The sequence below is a fragment of the Mobula birostris genome, chromosome 6 (genome assembly GCF_030028105.1).
Source record: "Mobula birostris isolate sMobBir1 chromosome 6, sMobBir1.hap1, whole genome shotgun sequence".
In the NCBI taxonomy this organism is placed as follows: Eukaryota; Metazoa; Chordata; class Chondrichthyes; order Myliobatiformes; family Myliobatidae; genus Mobula; species Mobula birostris.
Window position 1 is genome coordinate 169,990,323 of NC_092375.1, and position 22,446 is coordinate 170,012,768.

At 40.9% G+C, this 22,446-nt stretch overlaps 1 protein-coding gene across 2 annotated transcripts in view; it reads right to left on the bottom strand.

Annotated features, from left to right (window-relative positions):
• Nucleotides 1-22,446, bottom strand: part of LOC140199575 (integrin alpha-6-like) — a 102,240-nt gene that overhangs the window by 19,538 nt on the left and 60,256 nt on the right. For both annotated transcript variants that reach the window (XM_072261872.1, XM_072261874.1), the window contains exons 9-20: nt 20,854-20,981; nt 19,938-20,033; nt 13,540-13,601; nt 13,290-13,456; nt 7,340-7,480; nt 6,659-6,777; nt 5,644-5,836; nt 4,799-4,879; nt 4,570-4,649; nt 3,994-4,068; nt 3,760-3,862; nt 3,405-3,578 (exon numbers count right to left, since the gene is read on the bottom strand). In XM_072261872.1, the coding sequence (XP_072117973.1) occupies nt 3,405-3,578; nt 3,760-3,862; nt 3,994-4,068; nt 4,570-4,649; nt 4,799-4,879; nt 5,644-5,836; nt 6,659-6,777; nt 7,340-7,480; nt 13,290-13,456; nt 13,540-13,601; nt 19,938-20,033; nt 20,854-20,981 (1,419 nt within the window). The remainder of the gene's footprint in view (nt 1-3,404; nt 3,579-3,759; nt 3,863-3,993; nt 4,069-4,569; nt 4,650-4,798; nt 4,880-5,643; nt 5,837-6,658; nt 6,778-7,339; nt 7,481-13,289; nt 13,457-13,539; nt 13,602-19,937; nt 20,034-20,853; nt 20,982-22,446) is intronic.

Here is a 22,446-nt window from a genome sequence, read left to right on the forward strand (position 1 = left end):
GTGTTACTGCTTCGTATCTTCTATCCAGCATTAGGGTAAATAAAAGTGGTCAGCCTAATATGCCACGTGGAAAGGGAAGGGGGACATTATGGTCAGGGGATGATGCCAAACGTCGTCGGGAAGTGGCAAGGAGAGGGAGAGAACAAGAATCGGATGAGGCCAGAGCCGCATGACTCCAGGATCAATGAGTCAGGACAAAAAAAGATGACAGAAGAGGAGACAGAGGAGGAGAGGCATGCACGTCTCCAGGATCAGAGACAAACAACAAACAGCAGAAGAGATGAAGAGAAGGGGGATGAAAGGGCTGCACGTCTCCAGGATGACAACGAGAGGCACAAGGGTGGCAGAGCAACACTCACAACATGCTGGAGGAACTCAGCAGGTCGGGCAGCATCCGTAGAAATGATCAGTCAATGTTTCGGGCCGGAACCCTTTGTCAGGACTGTAGAGGGAAGGGGCAGAGGCCCTATAGAGAAGGTGGGGGGAGGGTGGGAAGGAGAAGGCTGGTAGGTTCCAGGTGAAAAACCAGTAAGGGGAAAGATAAAGGGGTGGGGGAGGGGAAGCAGGGAGGTGATAGACAGGAAGGGTGAAGAAGGATTAGGGGAAAGCACAATGGGTAGTAGGAGGAGGCGGAACCATGAAGGAGGTGATAGGCAGCTCGGGGAGGGGGCAGAGTGAAACAGGGATGGGGCAAGGGAGGGGGAGGGAATTACCGGAAGTTGGAGAATTCTATGTTCATGCCCAGGGGCTGGAGACTACCCGAACGATATATGAGGTGTTGCTCCTCCAACCTGAGTTTAGCCTCATCATGGCAGTAGAGGAGGCCATGTATGGACATATCTGAATGGGAATGTGAAGTGGAGTTGAAGTGGGTTGCAACCGGGAGATCCTGTCTGTTGTGGTGGACGGAGCAGAGGTGCTCGACGAAGCAGTCCCCCAATCTGTGCCGGGTTTCACCGATGTAGAGGAGGCCGCACCGGGAGCACCGGATGCAATAGATGACCCCAACAGACTCACAAGTGAAGTGTTGCCTCACTTGGAAGGACTGCTTGGGGCCCCGAATGGTGGCAAGAGAGGAGGTGTAGGGACAGGTGTAGCACTTGCACTTACAGGGGTAAGTGCTGGGTGGAAGATTCGTGGGGAGGGATGTGTGGACCAGGGAGTTGCGGAGGGACCGATCCCTGCGGAAAGCGGAGAGAGGTGGAGAGGGAAAGATGTGCTTAGTGGTGGGGCCCTGTTGAAGGTGGTTGAAGTTGAGGAGGATAATGTACTGGATCCGGAGGCTGGTCGGGTGGTAGGTGAGTACAAGGGGAACTCTGTCCCTGTTGTGGTGACAGGAGGATGGGGTGAGGGCCGTAGTGCGGGAAATGGAGGAGATGCATGTGAGGGCATCATTGATGACGGCAGAAGGGAAACCATGATCCTTAAAGAAAGAGGACATTTGATGTCCCGGATGGCAGATAAGCCAGAAATGATGCCATCAAAAGTGTCCTTCGTTAAATGAGGAGGAGATATATTTGCTTTGCTATGTGTCATTCTTCTTTAATAAGCTGAGGTTTACTACTTCAGTTTCCAAAGCAAAGCGATACCAATAGCATTCAGAAAAATTTAATGTTCATTCTGGTCACATCAGACTGCACTACCCTTCTCTCAAAGGGTGCCCCAACAGGTCACCCCGTTGTCTAGTTGAGTCTATAATTAGGTTAAAGAATGTCTATAAAACCATCCTTTGAGCTCAAGAGATCTAGAAGGTAGAGATTTGATTTCTAACCTGACAAGTTAACTAACTTTAAACAATATTTGAGTTGCTACAAGAGACCAGACTGAGAAGAGGAAAAAAAATCATACATCTTAGGGTCCTGACTCTTCTTAGTGATTTTTAGACTTCTAGATGTTTTGGGTTTGAAAGTATGAGACTATTTAACATTGCCAGCATCTTCTGGGATTGAAATACATTTCATGCCATAAGATAAAACTTAATTTTCAAGATTCCCATCACTGTTAAAATGTTTGTCCTTTTAAAGAAAAATCATGTTGATAATAGCAAAATCATTATTAAATGATGGAAAATTAAATAGATTATTTTAATTATACATTACATAAATTATATTCTTTTAAAATAACAGAAGATATTTTTGAGGCTGTATGTGTTTAATAAATCTCAGTGAAAGGCTTATTGAGAAAGTAAGGAGGCATGGGATCCAAGGGGACATAGCTTTGTGGATCCAGAACTGCCTTGCCCACAGAAGGCAAAGAGTGGTTGTAGACGGGTCATATTCTGCATGGAGGTCGGAGACCAGTGGTGTGCCTCAGGGATCTGTTCCGGGACCCCTACTCTTCGTGATTTTTATAAATGACCTGGATGAGGAAGTGGAGGGATGGGTTAGTAAATTTGCTGATGACACAAAGGTTGAGGGTGTTGTGGATAGCGTGGAGGGCTGTCAGAGGTTACAGAGGGACATTGATAGGATACAAAACTAGGCTGAGAAGTGGCAGATGGAGTTCAACCCAGACGAGTGTGAGGTGGTTCATTTTGGTAGGTCAAATATGATGGTAGAATATAGTATTAATGGTCAGACACTTGGCAGTGTGGAGGATCAGTGGGACCTTGGGGTCTGAGTCCATAGGACGCTCAAAGTTGCTGTGCAGTCTGACTCTGTGGTTAAGGCGGCATATGGTGCATTGGCCTTCAGCAATCGTGGGATTGAGTTTAAGAGCTGAGAGGTAATGTTGCAGCTCTATAGGACCCTGGTCAGACCCCACTTGGAGTACTGTGCTCCGTTCTGGTCGTCTCACTACAGGAAGGATGTGGAAACCATAGAAAGGGTGCAGAGGAGATTTATAAGGATGTTGCCTGGATTGGGGAGCATGCTTTATGAGAATAGGTTGAGTGAACTCGGCCTTTTCTCCTTGAAGCGATGGAGGATGAGAGGTGACCTGATAGAGGTGTACAAGATGATGAGAGGTATTTATCGTGTGGATAGTAAGAGGTTTTTTCCCCAGGGCTGAAATGGCTAGCACGAGAGGGCATAGTTTTAAGGTGCTTGGAAGCAGGTAGAGGAGATGTCAGGGGTAAGTTTTTTTTTAAAAAACGCAGAGAGCGGTGAGTACGTGGAATGGGCTGCCGGTGACAGTGGTGGAGGCAGATATGATAAGAGACTACTGGATAGGTATATGGAGCTTAGAAAAATAGAGGGCTATGGGTAACCCTAGGTTATTTTGTAAGGTACGGACATGTTCGTCTCAGCTTTGTGTGTCGAAGGGCCTGTATTGTGTGTGCTGTAGGTTTTCTATGTTTCTATGAAAGCTCATTTTGGCAAGAAAGCCAATCAGTTATTTCTGCATTAGGCCTAGAAATAGTTAAATCAACCTCAGCTTTGAGAAAATTGTCAATGACTAATTACCTTTAAATGTAGTTTGTTAATTTCTTCTTGAGGCTGACAGGCTTCATGATTGATGCCTTTTGAGTTCATTTTCGTCAAATAGAGTAGCCACTTTTCATTCGCGATCTCCTTTGGCCACATGATTTGCAGCCAAGCATCATCCAAAGTTTTAAGTGATCTTCCCAAATTGATAATCTGTGAGGAGAAAACGTTTGCAGAGTAGATAAAATAATGGCTACCATTGTTCGTTTAAGTAGCTGCTGTGAATCTCAGCATGTTCTGTTAAACCAGACAAATTTTTAAAACAATAGATTGCAAGTTATTTGGATTGCTTTAAAACAGGAAACTAAATTCTTCTTTACAAAACCACACTTACCCTGAACTCATACTGAATCAAGCTTCCAACATCCTCCTCAGTCTTGATACCACTCTCACCTACTTCTGAACCTCCGAAGTACACCTGGGATGGTTTTGCAGCACTTTTCAAACACAGAGATGCAAGTTAGTTTTTATTATTATAATAGCTTCCTCTATACAGCACACACCCATGGAATACTCAAAATATATCTGCATCAAAAAAAAAGGACAGAACAAAAGAACTTCTACTTACCCAACTACAGACAAAAGCAGTTCGATCACTACTTGAGCAGTAGCAACATATGCCCGATTAACCTGTTCACTGGTCCTGTAAACAGAAACCAAAAGTTCCATCATAAGCTATCAAATTGATCCAAAAATATATGTAGATATCCTGCTCGCATAACTGATCAAGGAAAACAGGAGATATGGCCTAGCAAAGAAGAATGCTCAAAAGTTCCGTTTCAACTTAACAGATGTAAACTTAAATAAATTGGATACAGCTTTTATTTTTGAAACTACTGTTGAGAAATGTTGCATTTCCCAGATTGGACAGCTAGCCAGTTATCAACTGCACAATCACAGACATCAGTGATAAGCAGGGCAGGAAATTAAATATTGGTTCATTTAAGTTAAATGTACTCGAGGTAACAAGAACTCCATTTGTGATACTTTGCACGCTATTTTACTAATTTGTTAAGAGATCATCTTACAGATAAAATGCAAACTTCTAGATATGAAAGTGTGTGTTGACACATCGATAGATCTTTAGGATTACAAACTTGATCTACTGCACTATTGACAACTGCAATTTTTCAGTTTGATTTACGTTTCAAGCTGTAAATTGATGCTCAGGTTTCTGGTGTTCAGGGTAATTCCAGCAGTACTCATCTTCAAGTAGAAAGTCACCTGGAAATCAAAATTGCATTGCATTAGATTTATGTTAAGCACAAATCAACATCACAAGCAGATTATGAATGGTCAATTCTTGCATTTTATATTGAAAAGCAGAAATAACTTAAATACATGTAATGAAACAGAAAAGTGAAAAAGCATACCTCTGATCCTCTCTTCAAAGGATTTCCCAATTCACAGAGTGCTCGAGACCCATTCTGATTGGCTGTGCATGACACTTTGTCCTAATTTAAAAATCAGATGTAATAGAAAAGGTAAAATACAAGTCTCTGTTAAAGTAACCCATCAATAAAAAGACAATGACAACAAAAACAGTGGATTTTGGCCGATAAATATACCACTCTGGTCGCATGCTTGGCTCGTTCCTGCTATGCAATGTGCTGGTTGGTTTCATTTGAAACAGATGTGTATAATGGACGTGGGGACAATTGAGGATAAGACATTGAAATAAATCAGTCAAATTTTTACCCTGCTCAGAAATGAATCTTGTAAGAGGGTGGCATGGTAGCGTAGTGGTTAGCGCAACGCTTTACAACACAGGTGATCCTAGTTCAATTCCTGCCTCCGCCTGTAAGGAGTTTGTACATTCTCCCCGTGCCTGCCTAGGTTTCCTCTGGGTGCTCTGGTTTCCTCCCACAGTCCAAAGAGGTACTAGTTTGTAGGTTAATTGGTCAATGTAAATTGTCCCAGGATTAGGCTGGGATTAAATTGGGGGACTGCCGTGCAGCATAGCTTGAAGGCCCAGAAGGGCCTACTCCGCACTGTATCAATAAATAATAAATAGATATTGAGAAAGGACAAAGTAGGCACATATGATGAAAGTTAAATTCTTTAGGAAGTTTATGTACACTCTCATTCCAGCCAAAGATGCTAACCTTGATGAGGTATATGGGACTGCTAGCGTCCATACATTCGTATTTCAACCAAAGGCATAACTTGGGGCCAAGGCATGTAAAACCATAAAATGGGAGAAAGCTGCCACACTCACTGGATTTTGAGTTGACATGACTCGATATGCAGAGTAAGTCAACGTATCTGGAAACGTTGCAATCAACTGAGACTCATGCGCATCATCCCCATCTTTGTCTGGGTCTTTTGGATCTGATGGCTTGTTAGAGACAGTTATTTCCAGCACTATATCCTTCTGGTCACTTAGTTTAAATACTGGTAAATTATTCTCCCTACAGAAACACAGCAACAGAAGGGGAAAAAAACAATTTAATTCACAGTTCACATCAACGAACATGCCAAAATTATTTCTCCATGCTCCGTTAAAGGAAATGTTTTGTGGGTTGCTCATGATAAATATTTAATCTTTTTACATCTATTACTAACTCTTTTCCTAACTAAAAATTTAAGTTTTGTTAATTGATACAATGGATGCATCACAGCTTGGTATGGCAATTGTTCTGCCTGTGACAGCAAGAAACTGCAGAGATGGGAACCAGCCTCCCCTCCATGGACTCTGTCTACACTTCTCACTGCCTCAGTAAAGCTGCCAACGTAATCAAAGACCCCACTCACCCTGGACATTCTTTCTTCTCCCCTCCTCAATCAGGCAGGAAGTACAAAAGCCTGACAATACATGTCACTAGGCTTTAACACAGCTTCTAACCTGCTGGTATAAAGCTATTGAAAGATTCCCTAGTATGATAAAGTGGGTTCTCAGTTTCACAATCTACTTCATTATAATCTTGCAGCACTGGCTACCTGCACTGCTCTTCCTCCATAGCTGGTGCACTTCATTATAGATTACCTTGTAACTGCCTCAATCCACTGTGTAATGATTTAACTAGCACAAATAGTATGCAAGACAAATTTTTCAATGTACCTCAGTACATATCACAATAATAAACAAATTCCACTTCCGTACTTCAAACTATTCCCACGGGTGCACAAGGTATAGGAACTCTTACTCAAATTATGCATCTCATCCACTGAATCCAACAAATACAACTGAAGTGCCTAAATGAAAACAAACGTCAAATTTAAAATAAACTTACATGGGTAAAGGAACAAATTTGTCCTGTTGGTTTTGAATCCCGGAGCCAAACCGATACTTTAGTTGAAGATTACTCTGGCAAATGTTGTCAGCTCCACAACCTAGCTTCATAAACTGGACCTATATTAAAATTACAACCAAGAAAAGCCATGCTGTGTAATCCAGCAATATTTCAATGCAACAACACCTACTGAAATTAGCTGGTGAGCAACCAGGATCTTCAACCTCATGAGCAATTAATTAGAAAGCTTAAGTTCAAACACATACTTTGAAGCTAAAACAAAATAACACGCAAGAGTAGCTGCAATATAGAAAAAAATTGTACAATACCTACCTTACAAATATGCACAGATTTTATTTCCATACACATAAGAAAATGAAAAGCAGAACCAAGGTTAGGCAACTTAGTCACCTCCTCCACCATTCAATAAGATCATGGCTGGTGTTTTACCTCACTTAGAGGAAAAAAGCTGAGTTGAGAAAATTCCAATAAACCTTAAGTTTTTGATGAGTTTTCCAAAGCATACAACTTGTTTTACTTCCTCCTCCCATGTTGAAAGTTGAATATTTAAGAAAATTAAAATCATATTGATGTTTGAGTTCACAAAACAGTAAAAATAGGAAATAGCAAACCTACGTTTATTTTACAAAGACAAGATTACCTGTAAATCAGACCACTAACCTTTGTAACAAAAGGTTCACTCTGATCAAGGACAGGAGACAAATTCATTAAACTAGGTTTCTGCCTTTTCTTGCGCCGAGACTGATTGATCACCACCCCAACTGATATGGGAAGAGGACGCAGCTTATCTTTGATACTGCTCTGAAAATACAAAACACAAACAATCTCCACTTGAACAAATATCATTTTTACCATCTTTCTATCAATACAGATATCCTAGAATAAACTATAATTTTTTCTTTCTAAATCTTTTTATTGAATTAGTACACAAAAGCTAAGACATATAGAAACTAATACACTGTTGCGATATAAATTTACAAGAGATATTAATACATTTAAAAAACAGTACAAACAGTGCAGTTTAGTTATAAAATAATGAGGTAATATAGTAGTATACTAATTTTCCATATATATCAATGAGGAGAAGAAAAAAAACCCCCAAAAAAAACCCACCGTGCAACTAACCTAAAAAGCAAAGCAATGGGCTAACTAGGTACCAAGTAGACTTAAACAACTTAAACAATCACGTCCTCAAACCCGACCTCCATTAATAACAGTTAAAAACCAAGAAGGGAATGTAAATATGGTCAAAGAGGGAAAAAAAAAGTTACATTAAATGAAAATGTTGAATAAAAGATCTCCAGGTCTGTCCAGATTTAACTGAAGTATCATAAAGATTATTTCTGATTTTTTCCAAATTTAAACATAGTATCGTTTGAGAAAACCAAAAAAACATAGTTGGGGTATTAATCTCCTTCCAATGTTGTAAAATACATCTTTCCACCATTAAAGAAAGAAATGCAATCACTCTATGGGCTGAAGGGGAAAGATTACTGGAAGTTTTAGGTAATCCAAAGAAAGCAGTAATAGGATGGGGAGAAATATCTGTATTCAATACCTTTGAGATAATATTAAACATGTCTTTCCAAAACGTTTCCAGAGTAGGACAGGACCAAAACATATGAGTTAAGGAAGCTATCTCCCCATGACATCAATCACAAAGAGGGTTAATATGAGAATAAAAACGAGCTAATTTATCTTTAGACACATGTGCTCTATGAACAACTTTAAATTGAAATTAGGGAATGTTTGGAACAGTTAGAGGAAGTATTGACTAGTTGTAAAATATGCGCCCAGTCGTCCACCAAAATAGTAAAGCCCAATTCCTTTTCCCAATCGGACCTAATCTTATCGAATGGAGCTATCCTAAGTTTCATGATAGTATTATAAATAATAGCCGTTACACCCTTGTGACATGGGTTAAGGTTAATTATAGTATCTAAAATATATGTAGGGGGTAATGCTGGAAAGGAAGGAAGTATGGTACTTAGGAAATTTCTAACTTAGAGATATCTAAAAAATGTATTCTTGGTAAGTTATATTTGTTAGGTAATTGTTCAAAAGACATACAGGAGCCATCTGAAAATAAATCCAAAAACTGTGATATACCATTAGTCTTCCAAATTTGAAAGGCACGGTCTGTAGAGGAAGGGGGAAAGAATATATTGCCTAAAATAGGAATCGCTAGCCCAAATTGATTAAGATCGAAAAATTTTCGGAATTGAAACCAGATGTGCAAGGTATGTTTAACTATCGGGTTGCAAACCTGTTTATGGCGTTTCAAATCAAAAGGAAGAGAAGAACCTAAAATGAAGCCAAGTGCGTAACCTTGAGCAGATTGTAATTCCAATATTACCCATTTAGGAATGGATAGTGTATCTTGGTCAAGTAACCAAAATTTCGTGTCGAATATTAATTGCCCAATAATAAAATCTAAAATTAGGTAATGCCAAACCTCCATCTCTCTTAGCTTTCTGTAGATGTATTCTACCTAGTTTCGGGTTTTTATTTTGCCAAATAAATGAAGAAATTTTAGAGTCAACTTTGTCAAAAAAGGATTTTGGAACAAAAATCGGTAATGCCTGAAATATATATAAAAATTTTGGCAAAATAAACACCTTAACAACATTAATACGACCAATCAAAGTTAGATAAAGTGGAGACCATTTAAATGAAAGTTGTGTAATGTGGTCAATTAAGGGTAGGAAATTAGTCTTAAATAAATCCTTATGTTTACAGGTAATTTTAATCCCAAGATATGAAAAATGATTATTAACCAATTTAAACGGCAGATTCTGATATGAGGGAACTTGCTTATTAATCGGGAAAAGTTCACCCTTATTGAGATTTAACTTATGACCTGAAAAAAGACTAAATTGTGCTAATAAATCTAAAGCTGCAGGAATAGATTTTTGAGGATTAGAAATATATAAAAGTAAGTCATCAGCATAAAGTGATACTTTATGAGACTTTAAACCACGAGTTATACCAATAATGTTAGGAGATTCTTGAATAGCAATTGCAACAGGTTCTAACGCTGTATCAAATAGTAAAGGACTAAGAGGACAACCTTGTCTGGTACCTCAAAAAAGAGGAAAAAAAAGGTGAATTTAAAGTGTTAGTACGAACTGAAGCCATAGGAGAATGATATAACAATTTGATCCAGGATATAAATTTTGGGCTGAAGTTAAACATTTCAAGCACCTTAAATAAGTAGGGCCATTCGACCTTGTCAAAGGCTTTTTCAGCGTCTAGGGAAATGCCACATTCAGGATCATTTTGTGACGGGGTGTAGGCAACGTTTAAAAGTGTACGAATATTACAAAAAGAATAACGATTTTTAATAAAACCCGTTTGGTCTTCCGTGATAATGTAAAGAAGTGCTTTTTCTAGTTTGTTTGCTAATATTTTAGAGTCAACATTTAACAAGGATATTGGTCTACAAGATGCACATTGAGCGGGGTTATTCTTCTTTAATATTAAAGAGATCGATGCTCTATAAGAGGATTCAGGTAGTTTACCAAGTTTTAATGAGGCCTCCAGAACCCTGAATAGCCAAGGGATTAATGAGGATGCAAAAAATTTATAAAATTCCATGGTAAACCCATCAGGACCAGGAGCTTTCCCCGGGTTCATAGAAAAAATAACATTCTTAATCTCATCAGTGGTGAAGGAAGTGTCTAACATAGAACATATATCCTGTGAAATCTTAGGGAAGCCTAGGTTATCTAAAAAGTCACACATATGTTTAGAATGTCGTGGAGACTCTGATTGATATAAAGAGGAATAAAAGTCAAAAAAGGATTGATTAATCTCAGCTTGATCAAATGTCAGTTGATCTTTTTGATTATAAATCTGATTAGTTTGCAATTTAGTAGAGTTAGTCTTCAACTGATTAGCCAACAGTTTACCAACTTTGTCACTATGTATATAAAATTCGCTTCTTGTTTTCATTAATTGATTTGCAATAGAGGACGAAAGTAATAAACTAACTATAATTTTGTATGCAGTGATAACTTGTCAATGTGGAAACAACTTCCAATATAGAATACTGAGCCAATTTACCCAAAAATGCTTAAGCATTACATTTTAAAATATTATAACATAGCTACTATAACTACTATATGGCGCACAATTTAACTTATTTTCTGTTGGAATGTACCTACTAATGCTTAAGTGTAGATTCTATAGGTGAACTTCAGCAGCACAAAATACTTGTGCCCCAGTAAGTACATTAAAGGAATTATCCTAAGGTTCACTGGTGTACAGTGCTGACAAGTGAGTGAAACTGGCAGGAGACAAAGTATTTTTAATGCAGGTCACTTGACAAGCATGCCAAGCAATGAATAGCCTGTAAAGATGCACTCTTTCAAGGCTATAGTACTACCATGCCTCCACAGAAAAAAGACATCTGCTGCTACTAAAACACACATTCTTGTCAAACAAGGCTTCACTGGTGCATCATTACTTTATTCCCAAGTTAGAGTTTCGACATACACTGGACTACGATCCGTTTGTTCATATATTCTTACCAGCACTAAAACTTGGCTATTTCTACCTCCACAATATTATACCTCTCAGACAGCTTCAACTTTTCAACAGTTCATACTTGTATTTATATCTTTGTAATCTCCAAACCTGACTACTAGAGTATATTGCAATCCAACCTACATGGGAACCTACATTAGCCAAGTTTTTGGTCACGTACTCCAATATTTTGATAGCTTGCTTTCTGTTTTTGCACTGCAGATTTCCTCTAAAGCGCTTCAGGATGCTTTACTTATTTGATTTGCTGTGGTTGAGTAAATTCCCCTCTGACTTCTCAATAAAAGCTAAGCAGCTTTTATTGAGAGCTTCTAAAGTTAAGAGTGCCCTCTGTTGAACAACTGTCAATATTTCCATTTGCTTTGCCAAACCATTCCTTACTTACGGCTACAATCTCCACTAACCAGTTTCATTTGATGGAGATACGTTCATGAACAAGTTAACACCAAGAAAATTTAACTCTTTGCTAGCTGAAATCAATAAACATAAATAAAATGGTAGTTAATTTGATCAGTGCGTAACATGGTGTCGAGTTTGTGTTTATCAGTTAAAAATCAGCTGAAAAACCTGCTGTGAATGTGTTATAGCCCAACTGGTTCAAGACAACCATGCATCCTCCCTATGTTCAGTAGGAGTCTATTGAGACTTGGTATGTCATCAAAAGATAGCAAATTTCTACCGACGTACGGCAGAGAGTATTCTGATTGGTTGCACCACTACCTGGTATGGAGGCTCCAATGCACAGGATTGAAAGAGGCTGCAGGAGGTTGTAGGGTCCATCACAGGTACAAGCCTCCCACCATCAGGGACATCTTCACAAGGCAGGTCCTCAGGAAGGCACCCATCCATCATTGAGGACTCTCACCATCCAGGACATGCCCTCTTCTCATTACTACCATCGGGAGCATGAAGACCCTCACTCAACGTCTTCGGAACAGCTTCTTCCCCTCTGCCATCAGATTTCTGAAAGGTCCACAAGCTCATGCCTCCCTGTCCCTCTTTGTTAAGTATGTGAGGAGCAAGAACAACAACTGCATTGTGTGATTAAGTATTCTTACTGAGCTCTCTTAGTAATGGTACATGTTGGGCAACTCACAGGGAGCTAGGAGCTGAGCCCACCAAGAGAAAAGCATATGTATTTGAAAGCGTATGAGAAGAGAGAGCCCTCCATACGTAGGAGGCCCAAACAATTCGCCATGCGATACATCGGCCACATGTGCACTTGCCACATTCCCGCAATCGATGCAACACAGTTCACTGCTTTGCCCTTCTTAAAAATTGAAACTTAATAGCAAAGTTTTACATCTTACATTGTACTGCTGCCACAAAATAACTAATTCCCACAACATGTCAGTGATAATAAATATCAAGTTCAAATTTAATTGTCACTCAACCATACATGAATACAGCCAAATGAAACAGTGTTACCCTGGGGCCAAGGTGCAAAAACAGTAGCAATAGTCATTTGCAGCACAAGGTGCACATAGCACATACAAGACAGCTGTAAAATACAGTCACTCAAAAAAAAATCATCCAAGTCCCTGAGTCCGTGAATGCTGCAGTAGTCTACAGTTGAACAAAATACATCTTGTCTTCTAACGAGTAAAAAAATGGAGGAGCGCTGATTCCAATACGTTTGCCACGCCACACCGCCTCAGTGGATCGGACTTGCAGCATTCCACATTAACAGTGTCCAATAGGGTTTTGTGATCACAAGAAAAGCAACAAAGATGACCACTCGCTGTTAAAAGACTGCACACGGACTCTCTGACAGCACAGTCCACACCAAGTCCAGCTCCTTCAGCTTCTCCACCAAAGAGCAACTCACTGATGGAGCAGGCCTGCATTACTTCAAGTTCTTGACGTCCAGCAGGGTCTTGCTGGGCATCAAGAAACGTTTAAAAAAAGCCAGTGATACCTTTGGCTGTAAAAGCTGCTGCATCTGAGCATGCTGCCATCTTCCCAGAAGTTCTAATGATTCTGAAATCCTAACATTATTTTAACGAGTCCAGTTTCATTCATCAACACCAGGCTAACTAAATGTTTACTTTTGAAAAACTCTCACCTGAAACTTAAGGGTAGAAGAGACACACTTCTTGTCATTTTGTCCTTTTAATTCAACGCTGCCCGATAACTGATCACTCTGCTCATGCTCTTGATCTTCAAAGGAGACTCTTGATTTCAGACCCAGCTTCTTTCTTTCACTATCAGCTTCAAGCCGGTAGTCCAATTCTAAGCAGGGAATTAATCATTTTAAAAACCCATCTGATAAAATGTGCAAAATAGACGTGGGAATTTTTTTTTCTTTCACTTACTTATCGTCGGATTGAAATCTTTGAAGAAAGCTTTGTACTTAAAGCATATCTTTACATTCACACTGTAAAGGAAACACCAAGAAACAAAACACACATCAATTATTTCCTGCTAGAAAGAAGTTAATGACAATGAGCTAGAAAATAATCAGTGGTCAAAGACTATATCTCACTAAATCTTACAAATATAATACATAGATGAAAGAGGTGCTTTACTGATTAAGATGCTCAATTCTACTAATTTATCAAATATGAATCCATCCATAAAAGTTGTGTGGTAATTTATCTCCAATGTAAAAACAAGGCTGGTGTCATGGATGATTTAGCTTGCCCAATATAGACTAGGACTTCCTTAGTGCAAAAGGTTTAGACAGGACAGAACTTGATGCATCCAAGAAGGTTTTTTAAATCAGTTTAGAGGTAGTCCATATAAAGGTAGGGCCATTCTAGATCTGGTGCTGGGAATTGAGCTTGGCCAGGTGGCTGACCTTTTGGTGGGACAACATTTATGACACAGTGATCACAACTCCTTGAGTTTTAAGTTAGCTAAGAATAAAGATAAATAGGGACCTTGTGGGAGAGTATTAAATGGAGGCAGGGCAAATTATAAATGTGTTAGGCTGGAATGTGGGAGAATTAATCAGGAACTGGCAAGTTCACATCTGACATGCGGAGGGTGCTTAAAGATCGACTGACAGAACACAGGACGGAGAGGAGGGAGAGAGGCTGGCAGAATTGTGCCGGCACAGCAACTTGAGTCTCAACATGGATAACACTAAAGAGATTATTGTGGCCTTCAGGAAGGGGCAAGCTGATCACTCCTCACTGCACATAAACAGCTTCTCCGTGGAGAGAGTTAGGAGCATCAAGTTTCTGGGAGTGCACATAATGGACGAACTCACCTGGTCCATAGAACCATAGAAACTACAGCACAGAAACAGGCCCTTTGGCCCTTCTTGGCTGTGCCGAACCATTTTCTGCCTAGTCCCACTGACCTGCACACGGATCATATCCCTCCATACACCTCCCATCCATGTATCTGTCCAATTCATTCTTAAATGTTAAAAAAGAACCCGCATTTACCACCTCATCTGGCAGCTCATTCCATACTCCCACCACTCTCTGTGTGAAGAAGCACCCCCCCAATGTTCCCTTTAAACTTTTCCCCCCTCACCCTTAACCCATGTCCTCGGCTTTTTCTCTCCCCTTGCCTCAGTGGAAAAAGCCTGCTTGCATTCACTCTATCTATACCCATCATAATTTTATATACCTCTATCAAATCTCCCCTCATTCTTCTACGCTCCAGGGAATAGAGTCCTAACCTATTCAACCTTTCTCTGTAACTGAGTTTCTCAAGTCCCGGCAACATCCTTGTAAACCTTCTCTGCACTCTTTCAACCTTATTTATATCCTTCCTGTAATTTGGTGGCCAAAACTGAACACAATACTCCAGATTCGGCCTCACCAATGCCTTATACAACCTCATCATAATGTTCCAGCTCTTATACTCAATACTTCAATTAATAAAGGCCCATGTACCAAAAGCTCTCTTTCGACCCTATCTACCTGTGACGACACTTTTATGGAATTTTGTATCTGTATTCCCAGATCCTTCTGTTCCACTGCACTCCTCAGTGCCTTGCCATTAACCCTGTATGTTCTACGTTGGTTTGTCCTTCCAATGTGCAATACCTCACACTTGTCAGTATTAAACTCCATCTGCCATTTTTCAGCCCATTTTTCCAGCTGGTCCAAGTCCCTCTGCAGGCTCTGAAAACCTTCCTCACTGTCGACTACACCTCCAATCTTCGTATCATCAGCAAACTTGCTGATTCAATTTACCACATTATCATCCAGATCATTGATATAGATGACAAATAACAATAGACCCAGCACTGATCCCTGTGGCACACCACTAGTCACAGGCCTCCACTCAGAGAAGCAATTCTCTACCACCACTCTCTGGCTTCTTCCATCGAGCCAATGTCTAATCCAATTTACCACCTCTCCATGTATACCTAGCGACTGAATTTTCCTAACTAACCTCCCATGCCGGACCTTGTCAAAGGCCTTACTGAAGTCCATGTAGACAATATCCACTGCCTTCCCTTCATCCACTTTCCTGGTAACCTCCTCGAAAAACTCCAACAGATTGGTCAAACATGACCTACCACGCACAAAGCCATGTTGACTCTCCCTAATAAGCCCCTGTCTATCCAAATGCTTGTAGATTCTGTCTCTTAGTACTCCCTCCAATAACTTACCTACTACTGTCATTAAACTCACCGGCCTATAATTTCCCGGATTACTTCTCGATCCTTTTTTAAACAACGGAACAACATGAGCCACTCTCCAATCCTCCGGCACTTCACCCGTAGACAGCGACATTTTAAATATTTCTGCCAGGGCCCCCGCAATTTCAACACTAGTCTCCTTCAAGGTCCGAGGGAACACACTGTCAGGTCCCGGGGATTTATCCACTTTAATTTTCCTCAAGACAGCAAGCACCACCTCCTTTTCAATCTGTACAGTTTCCATGGTCTCACTACTTGATTCCCTCAATTCCATAGATTTCATGCCAGCTTCCTTAGTAAATACAGACGCAAAAAACCTATTTAAGATCTCCCCCATTTCCTTTGGTTCCACACAAAGCCGACCACTCTGATCTTCAAGAGGACCAATTTTATCCCTTACAATCCTTTTGCTCTTAATATACTTGTAAAAGCTCTTTGGATTATCCTTCACTTTGACTGCCAAGGCAACCTCATATCTTCTTTTTGTCCTCCTGATTTCTTTCTTAAGTATTTTCTTGCACTTCTTATACTCCTCAAGCACCTGATTTACCCCGTTTCCTATACATTTCATACAACTCCCTCTTCTTCTTTATCAGAGTTGCAATATCCCTTGAGAACCAAGGTTCCTTATTCCTATTCAATTTGCCTTTAATCCTGACAGGAACATACAAACGCTGCACTCTCAAAATTTCCCCTTTGAAGGCTTCCCACCTACCAATCACATCTTTGCCAGAGAACAACCTGTCTCAATCCACGCTTTTTAGATCCTTTCTCATTTCTTCAAATTTGGCCTTCTTCCAGTTCAGAACCTCAACCCTAGGACCAGATCTATCCTTGTCCATGATCAAATTGAAACTAATGGTGTTATGATCACTGGAACCAAAGTGCTCCCCTGCACAGACTTCCGTCACTTGCCCTAATTCGTTACCCAACAGGAGATCCAATATTGCATCCCCTCTAGTTGGTCCCTCTATATATTGATTTAGAAAACTTTCCTGAACACATTTTACAAACTCTAAACCATCTAGACCCCTAACAGTATGGGAGTCCCAATCAATGTATGGAAAATTAAAATCCCCTACCACCACAACTTTATGTTTCCTGCAGTTGCCTGCTATCTCTCTGCAGATTTGCTCTTACAAGTCTCGTTGACTATTGGGTGGTCTGTAATACAATCCCACTAATGTGGCCATACCTTTCCTGTTTCTCAGCTCCACCCATAAGGACTCAGTAGACAAGCCCTCTAATCTGTCCTGCCTGAGCACTGCTGTAATATTTTCCCTAACAAGCAATGCTACTCCCCCACCTTTCATTCCTCTGCCTCGATCACATCTGAAACATCGGAACCCTGGAATATTAAGCTGCCAGTCCTGCCCCTCCTGTAGCCAAGTTTCACTAATTGCTACAACATCATAATTCCACGTGTCAATCCACGCCCTCAACTCATTCGCCTTCCCCGCAATACTCCTAGCATTGAAATATATACACCTCAGAAGATTTTTACCACCACTCACAACCTTTCTATCAGCGGATTTGCTTAAACTTTCAACATCATTTATTTTCAACCACACTGTCAGCTCTGGCACTCTGGTTCCCATCCCCCTGCAAATCTAGTTTAAAGCCTCCCCAATAGCACTAACAAACCTCCCTGAAAGGATATTGGTCCCCCTGTGGTTCAAGTGTAACCCATCTCTCTTGTACAGGTCCCACCTGCCCCAGAAGAGGTCCCAATGATCCTGAAATCTGAAACTACACCAGTTCCTCAGCCACTTGTTCCTCCTCCAGAGCATCCTATTCCTACCCTCACTGGCACCTAGCACAGGTAGCAATCCTGAGATTACCACCCTTGAGGTCCTGCTTTTCAACTTCCTTCCAAGCTCTCTATACTCACTGTCCAGGACCTCTTCACTCTTCCTTGCTATGTCATTGGTACCGATGTGCACCACGACATCTGGCTGGTCACCCTCCCACTTCAGAATGTCATGCAATCGATCAGAGACATCCTTGACCCTGGCACCTAGGAGGCAACAAACCATCCTGGATTCTCTGTCATGACCACAGACCTCCTATCTGTGCCTCTAACTATCGAGTCCCCTATCACTACCGCTCTCCTCTTTTTCCCCCCTCCCTTCTGCACTGCAGAGCCAGACTCAGTGCCAGAGATCCGGCTACTGCAGCTAGTCCCAGGTAAGTCATCCCCCCCAACAGTATCCAATGCGGTATACTTGTTGTTGAGGGGAATGGCCACAGGGGAACCCTGCTCTGCCTGCCCTTTCCTCTTCCCTTCAACACTACCCCTTTAGTCAAGAAAGCACAGAACAATTTCCATTTTTTGAGAAGATCGAGGTGACTGAGGCTCCTCCCACCTCTTTCTACCCAATATTTACAAAAGCAACAATAGTAATGCCCTGACCAGCTGTATCACCATCTGGTACGGCAACCGCAAGGCATCTGACCGCAAGACCCCCAGAGAGGATCACTGTGGTCTCTCTTCCACCTATCCAAGATACTTACCAGGAACACTGCATATGCAGGACCCTTAGCATTGTCAATGACCCCTCCCACCTGTCCAACAAACTCTTTGACCCCCTACCATCAGGCAGGAGGTACCACAGCATTAGAACAAAGAATATTAGGATGGGAAAAAGTTTATTTCCCCAGGCCATGAGACTACGGAACTCCCTGCCACCACCCAGATATCACCACATATGAACCGCCAATGGCATTACAGAGTTTACTTTTTAAAACCTGTGACATAAATGCATTTTTGCCTTCTGAGTTTTTTTAAATTTATGAAAGATATTAATTTCAAGAAAGGCGGGCTAAGCTTAACTACCTTTTTTTCTTCCAAGTAAGATTGGCTAAAAATTCATTCTCTACTCAAAAGATCATTCACAATTATTTTTGGATTATTTTATCTACAACTTACAGATCACACTAATATACCACAAGTTGAGAATAGAACAATTTTTTAAAAAAATAAACGCAGAGGGTTCCCTGAGACATGAAAATTATTTCAAGGGTTCCTCCAGAGCAAAAAGGTTGAGAAAGGCTAGCGTAGAGCATTGTCAAAGGATGCAACAGATGCAGATATAGGTCTAAAAAAATGGCAGGTGGAATTTAATATGGCCATGTGAGGTTTGGGAGATCAAATGTAAAGGAACGGTATATAGCTAACGGCAGGACCCTTAACAGTGTGAATGTACAGAGGGATCTCAGGCTCCAAATCTAAGTGGCTACATAAATTGTTAGGGTGAGAAAGAATGCAGATGGTATGCTGGCCTTGATTAGTCAAGGCATTGAATTCAAAAGTCGGGAAGTTTTGTTGCAGCTTTATAAAACTGCTTAGGTCACACCTGGAATACTCTGCTCACCACTTAATAGGAAGGATGTGGAGGCTTTGGAGAGAGTACAGAAGAGGTTTACCAGAATATTGCCTAGCTTAGAGGGCAATGCTATGAGAAATCAGTCGAACTTTGGTTCTTTTCTCCGAAGCAGTAAAGGCTCAGGAGACATGTGATTGAGGTTTATATGATTATTAGAGGCATCAATAGAGTGGAAAGTCGGTATAATTGTCCTAGGGTCAAAATGTCTAATTGTGGAGGGCAAAGGGCTTAAGGTGAATGGGGATAAATTCAAGGAAGATGTGAGGGGCAAGTTTACAGCAGAGAGTGGCAGTAGTACCTGGAATGTATGGCTAGGGGTGGTGGTGGAGGTTAAGATGCTCTTAGACAGGCACAGTGATACGCAAAGAATGAAGGGATATGGATATTGTCTAGGCTGAAGAGCCTAGTTATGCACTTAACTACTATAAATAGTTTATTACAACACGGCAAACCAAAGGGCCGGTTTCTGTGCTGTACTGATCTGGTATCTCCGAGATTTCCTTCATCATGGGTTGAAGTGTTTGCTCCTGAGATGTACCATTCCATTCACTGTGTGCTATGACCCCTCCCTTGTCCACCAACTTCCACCACCTCTCTCCACCCAAAAAATCCTGCTGCTCAGTTAGATTTTATACTACAACAAAACATTTGACAACTGTGATTAACAGAGTTGGAAACCTTATATTAATGTAGGTGCTTGCTGTTGCTTTAAGTTACTTACCAAATTCTTTCGTTATTCTGGCAATTCTTTTTATTAATATCAATATCCTTGGGATCAGTAACAACTTCTTTCTCAATTGTTATAACAGGCCGAGCCCTGAGGAAGAACAAAATAAATAGCTCAGTAACAACAAGCTGGCTTAAACTTCATTAGTCCAGGGGTTCCCAACCTTTGTTGTGCCATGGACCAATGCCATTCAGCAAGGGGTCCATGGGCCCCAGTCCCCAGGTTGGGAGCCCCTGCACTAGTCCATGAAAACATGTCAAAGGCACGGAGCAGGGGGCTACATCAGTGTAGTTAGTGATTTTTGTGCAGGAGAGTTGCAGACTAACATGAGATACAAAGAACCAAGTCTTCCTCCTTAAGAAATATTAAACCGTTACTTGCAGGAGTCCTGTGCAGAAAATGAAAGTGATGACCAAATTCACACGGACATTTCTTAACGACGAGGCGATGACTTCAAGTCCCTCCCTTACTTGGGAGCATTCACTGCAAAGACAGCAATGCTGGAAGAGGGAGACACCCCAATTCATGGACACCACAGACACCAGGGGAAGAGGTAGTATAGTACATTCCAGAAGCTCCCCTTCAGCATGGCCTGCCCTCAAAGTCTGGGCATTTCCAACAGCTCTGCATTTCTCAGCCTTTAAATTTTTGGTTTAGTTTCGCCTTCTACTCTATTTGCCTTTCTTTCACTGTTTTTATGCTCCCTTGTGTCCTTATTAGCCTTTCAACCAGATCTCTTCACAGCTTATCCCCATGGCTACTCCGGCCTCACCCGCCAACAACATTCCAGCTGTCTCATCCAACTCTCCACAACACTGTTTTCATCTTAAAACTAAGATGCTTTCTCTTCCTCAGTTCTCAAAGTTGAAAGTGTTGTGGAATCCTTAAAAAATATTGCTGAAGGGCTCACCTGTACATAAAGACCGCATCACTAAGTGATCCAACAGCCACGTCAGGATAGCCGTTCCCATCTAGATCCATGTTGCCCGCAAGAGAGTAGCCAAAGTGACTGACAGAAGAATCTTTCACCTCAAGGATCTAGAGAATTTGAAATAATTACATTTTACTATTAGTTTAAGCAGTTAAAGCATGCATCTAGACCTGTGATAGCTAAGCTCCAAAAAAAGTGCTACGAGCTAGATTTCTGTTACGTAAATTTCAAAATTAACTATATTTTAAAATATACTTCATTGTAAAAAAGCTCTTTGAAATGTCCTAGGGCCATGAAAGGTACATTTTTTAAAATGCAAGACTTCCTCTAATGAATTACATGACACTAAATCCAAAGGTGCTAAAAACAGTGAGGAGGACAGTTGTAGACTGCAGGGTGATATTGACCAGTTGTTAAAATGGACAAAGCAATAGCAGATGGAATTTAATCCTGATAAATGCGAGGTGATGCACATGAAGACTAAACAGAGTGGGTCATACACAATGCATGGTGGGGCTCTTGGGAACACTGAGGGTAAAAATGTAGTGGTGTACAAATCCAAGGATCCATGATGCAGGTAGATAAGTTGGTAAAGATGACATACATGATAGTTTTCTTCATTAGACAGGGAATAGAAGATGAATGCAGAGATACTGCAGTTAGGTCACTTCTGAAGAACCGTGTACATTTCTGGTTGCCACACTGCAGAAACATATTGATTGTCTTGAAGAGGCTGCAGAGAAGATTCACTCAGATGTTGCCTGGGCTGGAGAATTCCAGTTTGGGGAGATTGGATAGGTTGGTTTGTTCTTCTTGGTCAGGAAGAGGATGAGAGAGGCCTGACAGAGGTGCACAAAATTAGCAGAAGTACAGATAGCAGGAAGTATTTCCCTGTTGTAAATGTATATAACACAAGAGGCCACAGGCTTATAGCAAGTGATAAGTTTAGAGGAGATCTGAGGAAGAATTTTCTCACCCAGACAGGTCATAGAAATCTGGAATGCACAATATGAGAGGGTGCTGTAGGCAGGGATTCTTACAACATTTCAGAGGTATTTCAATGATCATTGAATCACGAAGACAGAAAAGGTTATGAACCAAGTGCTGCAAATGGGATTAGTATAGATGGTTGATTAATGGTTGCTATAGACATGATGAGCCAAAAGACCCATTTCTGTGCTGTGTAAACACAGAAGTTAACTTGACACCAAGGAGGATTTCTAATACAAGTATTTTGCTTTTTTAGCTACAAAGTCAATATATATATATATATATATGAAAAAAAATCAACTAGTGTTTCTCGTGTGGGCATCACGGTAGCGCAGTGGTTAGAACAACATTTATCAGCGACTTGGGTTCAATTCCTGCCGCTGCCTGTAACATTCTCCCTGTGACTGCATGGGTTTCTTCCAGGTGCTCCAGTTTCAGTTAATTGGCTATTGTAAATTGTCCTGTGATTAGGCTAGGATTAAATTTGGGCGGAGGGGGGAGGGGAGGAATCAGTCGCTGGGTGGCACAGTTTGAAGGCCTGGAAGGGCCTATTCCATGCTGTATGTCAATAAAATACTAAAA